This window comes from Amphiprion ocellaris, chromosome 19, assembly GCF_022539595.1.
Source record: "Amphiprion ocellaris isolate individual 3 ecotype Okinawa chromosome 19, ASM2253959v1, whole genome shotgun sequence".
Classification (NCBI taxonomy): Eukaryota; Metazoa; Chordata; class Actinopteri; family Pomacentridae; genus Amphiprion; species Amphiprion ocellaris.
Window position 1 is genome coordinate 22465053 of NC_072784.1, and position 12296 is coordinate 22477348.

Here is a 12296-nt window from a genome sequence, read left to right on the forward strand (position 1 = left end):
TTATCTTTGCTGGGGGTGGTGGTGGGGGTGTCTTTGTTTACAGAGAAAGTGCTCACCCTGTGCAAACCACATATCCCATGATGCTTAGCGGGAGTCAGGAAGTACGCCATCACGTCGTTGAAACCTTCAGCTGTCAGACTTTGGCCGAGTGCAGGTTTTGTTAGCAAACTAACGCGAACTGCACAGCTTTCTTTAAAGTTGTGCATTCATCTGCTCGTCGATCTTTGAACGCTTAAGCTGCTGGTCGAAGTTTCGAGCTTGCACGAAGACGAAGCGCGTCGTTTTAATCGCTGCCAGAGCTTGCACCACAAGCCAGCGATCCTGAGCGGGTGTAAGGGTAGATGTGCGGAGGGAGGGAGGGAGTAGAAAAAAAGGCAAAAGTCTTTGTGCTTCCCTTCCCCCTCATCAAAGCAAAGGGGAAATGTCTCTGTCCAAAGGAGGTAAGTGTCTTTTTTTCTCTCCACACTTTTAAAAACAGACATGCATATATTCTAAATACCGACCTGCAGTTTGCGTGAAAGTAGGTAAGCTAGCTGTGTAGGAGAAATGTAACCTTGCCAGGTGGAGAGCTGCATGTATGAGAAGAGGAAAAAGAAGCTAGCCAGCATGTCTTTCCTGCTTTCTATCACTATGCGAAGCCTCTAAATATCCTGGTGTCTGTTAGTAACTTATACATCCATTGCTAGCGTGCAAATCGCTAGCTTTTATTGTTAAAAAAAAAAATGTTAGCTAAATGCTATACTCGCATCGTGTTGTGGTTAGCTAACACCGTTTTCACGACAATAAAGGACTTTTGCCAAGCTGTAATTATCAACCAACTTGCCCTCTGCTGGAAAACAGCGATTAGTTTCTCTCTTTCCGGGAAAGTGGAGCACATTGGGACCACAGGTGTTTGTACATTTCGACCTCCTGACTCATGAATCATCGATTGCTTGTTTTGGTTAGCGCTAAAATATTTTTAGCTCCCCGTCCGTGAAAATGTGTTGTTTTTTTCCGCTGTGGAAATTCCTTTATTTTTAAAGCAGGAGGCGATGCCAAGGAAGCAGAACACTATCACACACTTGGCTTCAGTCAGTCAGCCAGCCAGCCAGAGCCAGTGTTGTTTAATTACTGCTCACTGCTGAATAAAATACACACCTTGGAAAAATCAAGATTCTTCATCTGCGTCACACACACACACACACACATACACACACATACAGCATGATGATGTCAATTTACATTTCAAGTTCACCGCTTGTGCTGTTACACAATCATACTAGCGTTACCATGGTCGGGAGTACACACTGTTTTGAGAGGGCTGTGTAGATTGGCTGCTCAGGCAATCACAGCCTTTGGCCTACCATGGCATGTTTTGACTTGCAGCAGCAATAGTGCAGTGCCTCTTTGTTGACAGTTCCCTGGCTGCAAGCAGAGAGCTGCTACACAGGTTCTGTGCTGTGTGCAAAGCAAAGAAGGTCCAGGGTGTCTTTGTGAAAGTGTTTTTTTTTCTAAAATTCTGGCCACTATAGGGAGTTTTGTGGTCAATGGTGTTGGGCTTAAGTGCATCGCAGTGCAGTTCAGTGCATTGCTGAGGCATGTTTGGAGATTGGGTTTTCCCTGATAGGGTGGTGTGGAAGATTATCTGCGCATGAGTCATCATTGTCTGTATATGGACCCACTCTAAGGCTTGAAGCTTCCTGATGGTGACTCGCCACATAGCTATTGACACTTTGATCCCCATGCACAATCCAGAAATTCTTGTTCACATTACGTATGTATTGCCGTGCTCTGGGTATTTTCCACTGAACATCATCAGTTTCCTAAGAATTTATGGATTTCTTTGAAATGTGTACCAGTTTTCTGCTGCTGTCCTGTAGTGGATGCCTATAATAACTAAAGTACCTTGATCAATGCTAAAAATAAAATATTCTGTTGGTCAGTATACTTCTTCCCATGCTGTTAAAAACAAAGAAAGTGCAGTAGGGAGACTGTAATTGCAGAATGAAACTTGTGCAAGGTTTCAATGCACACATTAATATTATTCTTTATTATCACTACTAATGATATTAATTGCAGTAAAACAAGGGGATACCTGCTCTACAATGAGATGCTTATTGCTTAGGTCCTTTCTGCGAGAATAGTATACGTTGTCATGTAGTTTGATTTGCAACCTTGATATACTTTGACTGCTGTGAGGCTCAGGATGAGGATCAGGCAGGTCTTGCAGCAAAAATGTATGGTGATGCTGGCCTTGGTGTGCCCTAGCAGGGACAGCAAGCAGGCCGAGTGAAGTGACATCATATTTCCCAAAGGGTCCTGACAGTTGTTGTGTTTTGAACGGATGTGTCCAGTCTGACTGGCTGTGAGTCATATCCCACTCAGCCCCAGCCCACAGGGTCAATGCACACACCATCCACTGGGCCCCCAAACAAGACAGCTACCTGAGAGTAGCAGTATTTCAAGGCCATTAAAACTTCACAGTGACCAAGAAATAACTCATGCTTAATTCAAACTATAGCATACGGCACTGTAGACTGCAGAAGATAGTTTCCCTGCAGCAGCACAGCATTGTTAAATATCTCTAACAGCTTAAAAACAGCTTTGGTATGTCAGATGTTTTAGTACTGCACTAGCATGTCCGCATGCTACCCTAATTTTGTTGCGTGAGCAAAAGCCTGTCTTATTTGTCAGGTCATCTGAAGACTTTGAGTGCTCATGCTTTATCCCACGCAGAGGAAATGCAAAATCTATTTTTGACTGAGCATGTGTGAGTAAATCACACTCAATCTCTCCCTACCACATGAGACTACCAGAGTCTGTCCAGACACTGTAGGCTTATTTTAGGGTTGCAACACAAAATGGATGTGGCTATGTTTCATTGGTAGGCAATAGAATCTAAAATCTTTGCAAAAGTTCACTTCCCTTCCAGGATGATCTAGCAAGGAGGGGTTTACCCAATCATACTTCCTCCATGCTGGAGTGCTGTGATTCAGTCAATAGCACAGACAACCCTGTACAGCAATGATAGTACTATGCATAGGTTTTGTTAGTTTTATAAAGAATGTGTTCAAACGTGAACATGCCTTTAGTGCATATTAAACCAGTTTCTCTGAACTGCAGTAGAATAATTGCACAGCCTAGATGGACTTGTATATAACAAGCAGCCTGGTCTAAACAGTTTCTCATCATATCCTAATTGTGGCCCAGCAGTCCTAGCACACACGCAGATAAAGTTCAAGTAAAGTCTACTGTTTTTCCTCTCGACCTTGCAACAAGAGCAAACATGCTGAACAGGACTGTCCGTGTCAAAAAAAGTTGAGCTATTTTTCCTGTGTTGCTGCTCGTAGGCTTGGTAGCTGTGTCATTCTGGCAGAGACTCGCAGCCTCTTGTGGGAAGTCCCAGAGGCTGCTGGTAAACTGTGTTTATGAATGGATTGCTGTCGCTGATTTAACACAGAAAGGTCCCAGAGCTGCGCAGTTTAGAACAACATGCTCCAGATCCCAAACTGCAGATTAAAAAGAAAAACAGGGTAAAAAAGACATATTGACACATCATATGTGAGCAGGGTTTGTATTGGTTTAGGAAAAAAAAAATCATGACAGGAAGGAAGGCTTGATTCCCCTGAACTCCCCCCACCCCCCACCCTCGCTCCGTTTGAGTCATCATACCAGTGTTGATTAGTCATTTAGTCCACCTTCTTTCTATGGCAGGGACTTAACTTGGTGTACACCTAATCTCAAGTTAGATAACAAATCATTTGCTATAGTTTGCGTCAGTGGCAGCTGCAAATTGACTTTAAAAACACTCCTTATTCCAAGATTAGAGCAAAATCCCATATCAATAGACAAGTGTGCATTAATAAAAATGAAGAACGTCCATTTAGTTGACACTAAGTGATCTGCATTTGAATTTGGAGTCTCTAGTGTGGCAAAAAATCTCCTGTAATCTCAGAGTAATGTCGTAAACGAGCTCATTAGTGTGCTGAAGGGAAGTCCATTTGCTTTCTACAAAAGACTGCTAGTTATACTAGCTTGTGGCTGCTGCTAAATACAGCTGTATTGATCACTGAATATCAGTCATAGAGCTGTGATAGTAATGTTTTTTAAATTTTTATATTTCTTGTACCAAAGGGAAGAAGAAGAACCCTGGGCTGAAGCTGGCCAAAGAAGTGTTCACACCACCCCCACCAGCAGCAACAGCGTAAGACTCCTTTTTTCCCACTTGTGACAACATTTATAGTATCCAAAGAAGATCTCAAAACTGCCCAAATGTCAGATTGGTCTGATTAGTTTAATGGTTACTAATGGCATATTGCAGGTACACTTGTATCTGTTTGTATGCCTGTCAATAAATAACAAAAAACTTCAGTGCAAAGAAACCAAGGATTTAACATGTACATAGTTTGTCTCAGAAAGCGCTGACAGATTATTTTATAACTGTAAAATGGCCCATGTAAATAGCTCCCTCAAAACACAAAAAATGCAATATCTACATATAAATTAGTGCTGTGTAATAAACAAATGGACAAGAGTTGAATTGTGACCTCAAATAATCAAATTAAAGCAATAGTTCAACATTTAGAGAATGCGCTTACTTGATTTTTGACTGAGAGTTCGATGATACGACCTCTTTCAAAGCTACAGCCAGGAGATGGCTAGCATAGCTTAGAACAAATCCTGGAGAAAGGCATAGAGCATGCTGGTATCAACTTGTTCATACATAGAAAGATTGTACTGTAAGAGAAATTAGTGTGTAATATAAAAAAGTAGCTACCAGGCGGCCATTGAAGAATCCAGGAAATTACGCCACCCAACTAACATAGCCCCCTCCCCCAAACGTATGCAGTTGATAGTGGCAGAGTTATGGGGTTATTTAATTCCAAAGCTGCAAATTATAACTGACCACATTTCTGTTTTTGCTCCTTTTTAAATGTTCCCTCTCTTTGCAGGCCCCCTCGAGATCTTGACTCTAAAGCTTGTGTGACTATTGGAGAGCAGGTAAAGTTGGCTCTATATTTGTTTTAAACATGCTGTTCTATTTTTTTTATTTTATTTCCACTGAGCTGAATGCATACATTATCGCATTTTCTGCCTCTTCTGTCCAGAACTTTGTGGTGAAGGCAGATGACTTGGAGCAGATTGCAGAGCTGGGGAGGGGAGCGTATGGAGTGGTGGACAAGATGAAGCATGTGCCCAGTGGTGTTATCATGGCTGTCAAGGTAGGGTGGGAAGCAGCTACTCCAGTTACCTGATTTGTCATCTCTGTAAATGCACCGTGGTTTTAAAATAGCACCATAAGTCATAGATGTATTTGGTATATGATCTCAGCCTGTAAACATTTGGTTCGGATCTTTTAGGTCATTGACAGGGGGTGGATGGATTAGGGCTGGGGGGGGAGGTTTAGGACACTGGATGAAATTTGATTTAAGCTATATCTGCCTTGTGATGAAACCAATCTGTGATGTTTGTGTCTCCAGAGGATCCGTGCCACAGTCAACACTTTGGAGCAGAAGAGGCTTCTGATGGACCTGGACATTTCCATGAGGACAGTGGACTGCTTCTTCACTGTGACCTTCTATGGTGCCCTCTTTCGTGAGGTGAGGCCAAGGGTTTAAATCTCATTGATTTACGACTCCTCTGGCCTTGTGTTCACGTGTCTGATCATTTTATTTCTTATTTTTGGGTGGCTTCTTCCTTTCAGGGCGATGTTTGGATCTGCATGGAACTGATGGACACGTCTTTGGATAAGTTCTACAAGAAGGTTATTGAGAAAGGCAAAACCATTCCAGAGGACATCTTGGGCAAGATTACAGTAGCAGTATGTTCTGGCCTTCATATTTTACACTCACAGAGCAGTGTTCCGAAGATATCAAGTGCACTTACTAAAGCTCCTGTTGGCAGAAATGTGGATAAACACCAGAATTTGAAAATATACAGCCCTCCTCCTGCAGCCATTATATCTTCCCTTTCTGTTCTAAGCCCCACCCACCACAGGAGCACGTACTACAAATGTGCAAAAATAGTCAAGCTAAAAGTCATATTCAATTGTGTTTTCAACCAGGCTTTCTGAGTGAACGCCCTCCATTTTACCCATTGTACCACCATATCCCACCCTCTCTTCAGACTTTGTTGCTATTTGTACTATCTCACCTGCTCCAGGTGAAACACCCTATGAGGTACAGAAGTTTAGCTTCCTCTCAGACCACTTTAACAGTTTAAATGTAATATGTTGGGGTTTTTTTTGCCATGATGCCTAAAAGATTCTGCCTACCCCAGCTTTGAAGGAATAGTTCATCATTTTGGGAGGATGTGTTCATTCACTTTTTTTTCAGAGATTAAGATTAAAAGAACAGGAGTTTGTGATTTTGTGCTGAACTATTATACTTTTGAACAACAGCTGGAAGCAGTGACATTCTGGAGCCTTGTCCTGTAAAGGTTGCCATGCAACCAGAACTATAGCTGGAGATGCTCTGGATGGAAATGCTTGGTGGACGGATGATTTTTTTTTTTTTTTTTTGTCCAGAAATAGTCATATCACCTAAACTCCCTCGAAACTGTCCTTTATTTTACAGTTGTGCTTGTGTATTAATGAAACAAATTAAAAACAGGTCATGAATTAAGTGTCACAACTTTACATGCTGTTTTTATATTTGAATTTTAATTTGGTGTAGGCTGAGGCTATGCTCACTGTTTGTATGTCATTTAGATGTTTGTTATAGCTTAGAATTGTATGAGTGGAATATGGAAGGACATTATATACTCAAACCCAAGGCAGATTATAAGAGAAATTATTAATTTTTATTTTATTAATGTGCATTTAAAGCAGCCAGTGTATAAATATATTTGTTGAAGATGCCAGTGTTTTACATTTCTTTATTTTACTCCACAGATTGTCAAGGCATTAGAGCATCTGCACAGTAACCTATCAGTGATACACAGAGGTAAAAAGGAGATTAAATCATCATCATGTGAAATTTTCAGATTCCAGATGAAATTTTTCACATTTGGTTTGCTGTATTGTCCCTCTTACATTCCCATCAATGTCCCTTTTCAGATGTGAAGCCCTCCAATGTTCTGATCAATACTCAGGGCCAAGTGAAAATGTGTGACTTCGGCATCAGTGGCCACCTGGTGGACTCGGTGGCCAAAACAATGGATGCAGGCTGCAAGCCCTATATGGCGGTAAGTGGTCATTGGATACAAGAGTCCTGGAAGCGGCTACTTGGGATTTAGGAAAAGATTCTTGAGGTGAAAGACTCATCAAGACCTGGTCTGTGTCAGCTTCTCATCAGTTGGACAAGAGCCAGATATTCACAGGCCAGGAACTCCATTACCATTTGGATAGTTTAACCACGGACTGATAGAAGTCAGGCCTCTACTGTCCTAAATTCTACACTTTCAGACATCTTGCCTGTGATGTAGGGTCACAAAGCCAGCCCAATATTTTGCATTCTCTTATAAAGGTTATTCTCAGTCTGTATACCTTTTTTAAACTGGAGAGTGATACTAATTCATGTCTGTTATTAATATTACCATTCTTAATTTATAAGGAAAACCTGAATAGTAGAATCCAGACTAATCAGCATATATATTTTTCCAATTAATCTCAAATAATATTGATACTTATCTGTTGCAATTGATTTCTTTTGCAGCCTGAGCGGATCAACCCTGACCTCAACCAGAAAGGCTACAGTGTCAAGTCAGACATATGGAGTCTTGGTATCACAATGGTGAGTTTGTATAGAGAAAATCTGGTTAGTTCTACTCACAGAGCAAAGTCAATGAGGGATGTCAATATAATTTTTTTTTTAATGGATTTAATAAACTACTCTGAAAATCCATTATTATTGCTGCTCTACTAACATCCCCTCTATTAACTGTTCTTTTATACCATTTCAGTGTAGATAAAATTATGACTGATGTTCACGTGCCTGCTAGATAATGATTGCTTTTATGCATATTGACTAGTTTGCTATGTTGAGTTTATTTCAGATATTGTTGACACCGATGGCAGTCAGCAAGATGTAAATGTTAGTTTAGTCCTATGTAATCACCTCACCTCCATAATCCATCTGATCACAGCAGTTATTTTATGACAATAATAAAATAATAAACTTTTTTTAAACAGCAGTTTTCCTGACTGGGCTAGAACATGTATTACAGAGAACACGCACATTGTCAGTTTGCCTTTCATCAAAGCATATGTTATTAGATGGTAAATTTGCATATTTACCAAACTGTCATAAGAGATGTAGCACCACCTGTGCCTCACTAATGCTGAGTCATGGTGACCCTTGACAGTTTCGATAACTGCCACGTTAAAACCAGATTACAAACATGGTTTACAGATTGACAGAATTTCTTTTTACTCATTTTACTTTGACTTTACCTCATTTTGCTGTGACATGAAGGACATATATGTGGCACAGTTTTTGTTACAACTTGTCCCATGATAGACAGTTCACATATTTCTTTATCTGAACTGTCCAAAAGCTGTTGTATGAAATATAGAAACAATTTTATATGGTGCCCAATAGTGCAAAATGAAAAAGTCACAGAACTCTTTACAGATGAGTATAGAATTTTCTGAACTGTTAAAAATAGAGTTTCAGTGTTGCCCACCTAGAATTTCCAGCCTTTGCACTGAGGTGACGGAAACCGCAACATGCAGTCAAAAAATTCTGCGGAAATGTGCATATTCCGTGTTAAATCGGGCTTTCTCTTTTTCTAGATTGAGCTTGCCATCCTGAAATTCCCCTACGACTCATGGGGCACCCCGTTCCAGCAGCTCAAACAGGTGGTGGATGAACCGTCTCCACAGCTGCCTGCTGACCGTTTCTCCCCAGAGTTTGTAGACTTCATCTCCCAGTGGTGAGCCTCAAATCAGTGACAGTATCGCAGTTATTACATTGTGGTTACAGAAAAATAAAAAGTCTGTGAATCCCAGCAGGGGTCAGTGTTTGCTGTGTTTACTGAGAGAGGAGGCATAAGTACAGTATGTCAAGCTCCAGCATGACTTCAAATGACGTTTCCAAATCTTTGAATTTTTCGATGTGGTTTGAAATGAAGTAAAAATGCATTTACACTATAGTTTTAGCTGTTTTTCCTCACTTGTGCTTTTTTTTTTTTTGCAGCTTAAGAAAGAAGCCAAACGAAAGACCAGCGTATACAGAATTAATGGTTAGTTTTTATCACTTCCTCAACAGACTTACCTCATTAAACCACTGAGACTATGATGTGTGTATTTCAGATGTAAATAACAACAAAGATGTCATTTGAAATATATTTTGTCATTTAAGAATAGAATTCTAACTAATTTTTTTTTTTCTCAATTCGATGCAGAAACATCCATTTTTCACCCTGCATGACTCCAAAGAGACAGATGTGGCCAGTTTTGTCAAGGTCATCTTGGACGACTGACGGTCTCCCTCTGGGCTCCACCTCGTCCGGGTAGGCGGGACCTCTCAGCAATCGAACCAATGGCCTACCTTTTTTTTAAACTCACTGGAATGACAGACTCTCATACACCCACACACAATAGGGGGGTGACCCAAAGACTGATAACAGCCCAGCAGCACTGGAGTGGGAGAGCAGTGGTAATATGAACTTGTACGGTCAACTGGAGAGGTTTAATTCACTCCTCCAAGCTTCCCGTGTGAGCAGTTATCCAACACGACAAATATGAACTGAATCTAATCTGTAGTTTTTTGTCTTGTTTTTTTTTGTGGTTTTTTGCACCATAACCCCCTCTTTTTATCTCTCTCTTCAGAATGGATAGAGCCAACCAATTATTTGTTTGTGACATATTGTATGCATACTTTCATCTGCAGAACCAACAGTTAATGTGTATGTTGTTGTGTATTGAAAGTTATATTTGCATATCCGTTTGTATGTTTTCTCATTATACAGAATTTTGATACTGTATTTCGTCGACAAGTGTGAATTTAACCGGACTAGGGCCTTATTAGAAAGATCACATCAGGTTTGAGCTGTTCTGCCCCGATGTGATTGGTCAGTGCAGGAGATGCAGTTGTCGCAGGCTGGGGAGTGGGAGGATCCAAGGCTGAAACAAAACATATAAAAAAATGACAAAGGTCACATTCTGGGCAGGAGGAGTTGCAAGTCATTCCTGGATCTCCGTAGGGCGTAAGGCAGGAATGTATGGCAACCCATATCATCAGTGATCCACGGCATAGCCCTCCATGCAGTGACCCCTCCGTATTCTTCTTATTTCTTGGGTATTAAAGAGCCAGCTCCAGTGCTGCCATTGTTACTCCCTCTAAGTATTCAGGGGTTGCCTCGTCAAGCTCACAGCTTTATCTTCTTCTACGTGCCATTTTGCAAATTGTTCTCATGAATTACTGCATTAATTGTGTTTTTGTTTTTTGTTTTTTTTTACTTGTCCTGGCCTGCATTTTTGATTTTATTTCGGCAACATTTAAACTTCTTTTCGTCTTTCTCATTCTTTTCAAATCGACAGTCAGCATAGTCATCATAAGAGGCACTTATGTTTTTTTGTTTTATTTCAGAGACCTTATTATGCCTTACAGAGACAGTATGTTAGGGTAATAATTTATGTGTTTAAGATGTAAATATTATCTCCTTTTTTAATGTAACATGGCACTGTCCCAACCTGTCCCAGTGTAGATGAATGGTAGAGAGGTTGGTATTAGTTAGATTTAATGCAGTGTGACCTACACACACAAAGACTTAGTACTCACAGGGCCAGCTGACTATCGTACACCTATTTTGGACTGATGTGCTGTCAGGCTCCACTGCTCAGGTTTCTGTGCTCTCCAATACAGTATGCAGAGACGGCCCTATTTTTTTTTTTTCCTTCACCAGGTCGTACTCTCATTGAGTGCTGGACCAACATCCTCTCTTCAGTCCATGGCGGGCAGCCATTATCTCTTCTGTCAGACCATACTATGCAGAACCCCTGGGACACATGGCAAGAGGCCCTTGTCATGTGGCAATTTCCCCACTCCAAGTGTTCAGAGACTGTGATGATGATGATAGCGGTGATGATGATAACGATAGTGATGATGACTGCCGTGCCTCTGTTCATGGCCAGCACTCATTGCCTCTCTGGTTTACACTGTAGTGCTACCTTTATCAAAAGTCAGTGAGTTAGGAGTATTTATGATTGTGAATTATAAGGGAAAGCTAGCAACACCACAAAGAAGCTGCTGTTATTTTATTATTTTTAGTTTTTAGGTTTTCTTTTTCCTTTTTTTTTTTCAGTCGGCCTTCTTTGGATGGCCATTCCCTTGGTGTGTAAAAGTGAGTTTTTACGCTGATCACAATGAGAATGGAACACTTGCTCTACCTCTTACTCCTTCACTCTATTTGCCACCTTTTCACTGGGTGGGACTGACAAACTTGAACTATGGAAAGACAAAAAAATAAAGGCTTTATTGTTCAGTACGTCTGTTTTGAAGCTGTCATAATTCCTGCTTGTGCAACAATAAAGTATCGTTTTTGTGGATAATGCAGAGATGACGGCACATTCCTGAAATTTGAAATGGACTGCATTGCCACGGATAGGATAGGAATGTCAGAAGTTTCACATTTTAGTCATTGGTTTTTGTCTTATGTTTCTTGACAAAAAGATGCAGATTAATGCTATCCTTCTCTTTTTAACTCATCTCTTTCTATGTCGATCCTGCAGCACGCTGCATAGTCAAGTTGCAATTTTGGACACCTTTACCAGCTTCAATCTTAACTTTCATGTTGCTAACTGTTCCGCTTAAGACTCTCATTCCTGCAACCACATACTCTGAGATACTAAAGCTGACTGATCCATCTGATAAAAGCAAGCCAAGTATCTGGGTTTCTACCTGCAGAAGTTTCCAACTCTATCACTGTTTCTTTCCTCATGCACCTGTCAGCAAGCCCATGTTTTCCATCCTCCTACTGCCGATACTGTAAGGAAAGGCATAAAGTAATGAAAATGTGATTGAAGCCAGAGATGGAAATGGTACACCCAGTCTCAACACATGCATGCATAGTCCTACTGTAACTAAAACCCAGTTGCTTAGCGGATACAAAGCCTTTACCTCTGGCAGTTTTATGCCTGAGCTTGTGTAATTCGATCACCAGCAGGCCTGTAAAACACAATTTGCTTGAAACTATCAAAAAAGGTTAAATATCTCAGTTTTCAATAGTCAGTTCTCATATTCAATTATTGAAATTAATTAGTTTTTAAAATGTGCCTATTGCCAGTAATATTACACTTGCTGTTGTGTGCACATTCTTATGTAAGTAGAAGTAAATGGTGAGTTTTGATTCTTTAGTGTGTGTGATGAATAGAA

General features: G+C 40.6%; 1 protein-coding gene across 1 annotated transcript; it reads left to right on the forward strand.

Annotated features, from left to right (window-relative positions):
• Positions 1-103: 103 nt before the first annotated feature.
• On the forward strand, positions 104-11409 carry LOC111564651 (mitogen-activated protein kinase kinase 6). Its single transcript, XM_023264359.3, has 12 exons — positions 104-440; positions 4114-4183; positions 4932-4980; positions 5088-5201; positions 5460-5579; positions 5684-5800; positions 6872-6923; positions 7037-7164; positions 7635-7712; positions 8714-8853; positions 9117-9162; positions 9325-11409. The coding sequence occupies exons 1-12, from the start codon at positions 422-424 to the stop codon at positions 9400-9402; spliced, it is 1011 nt and encodes a 336-aa protein (XP_023120127.1). The 5' UTR covers positions 104-421; the 3' UTR covers positions 9403-11409.
• Positions 11410-12296: the final 887 nt, after the last annotated feature.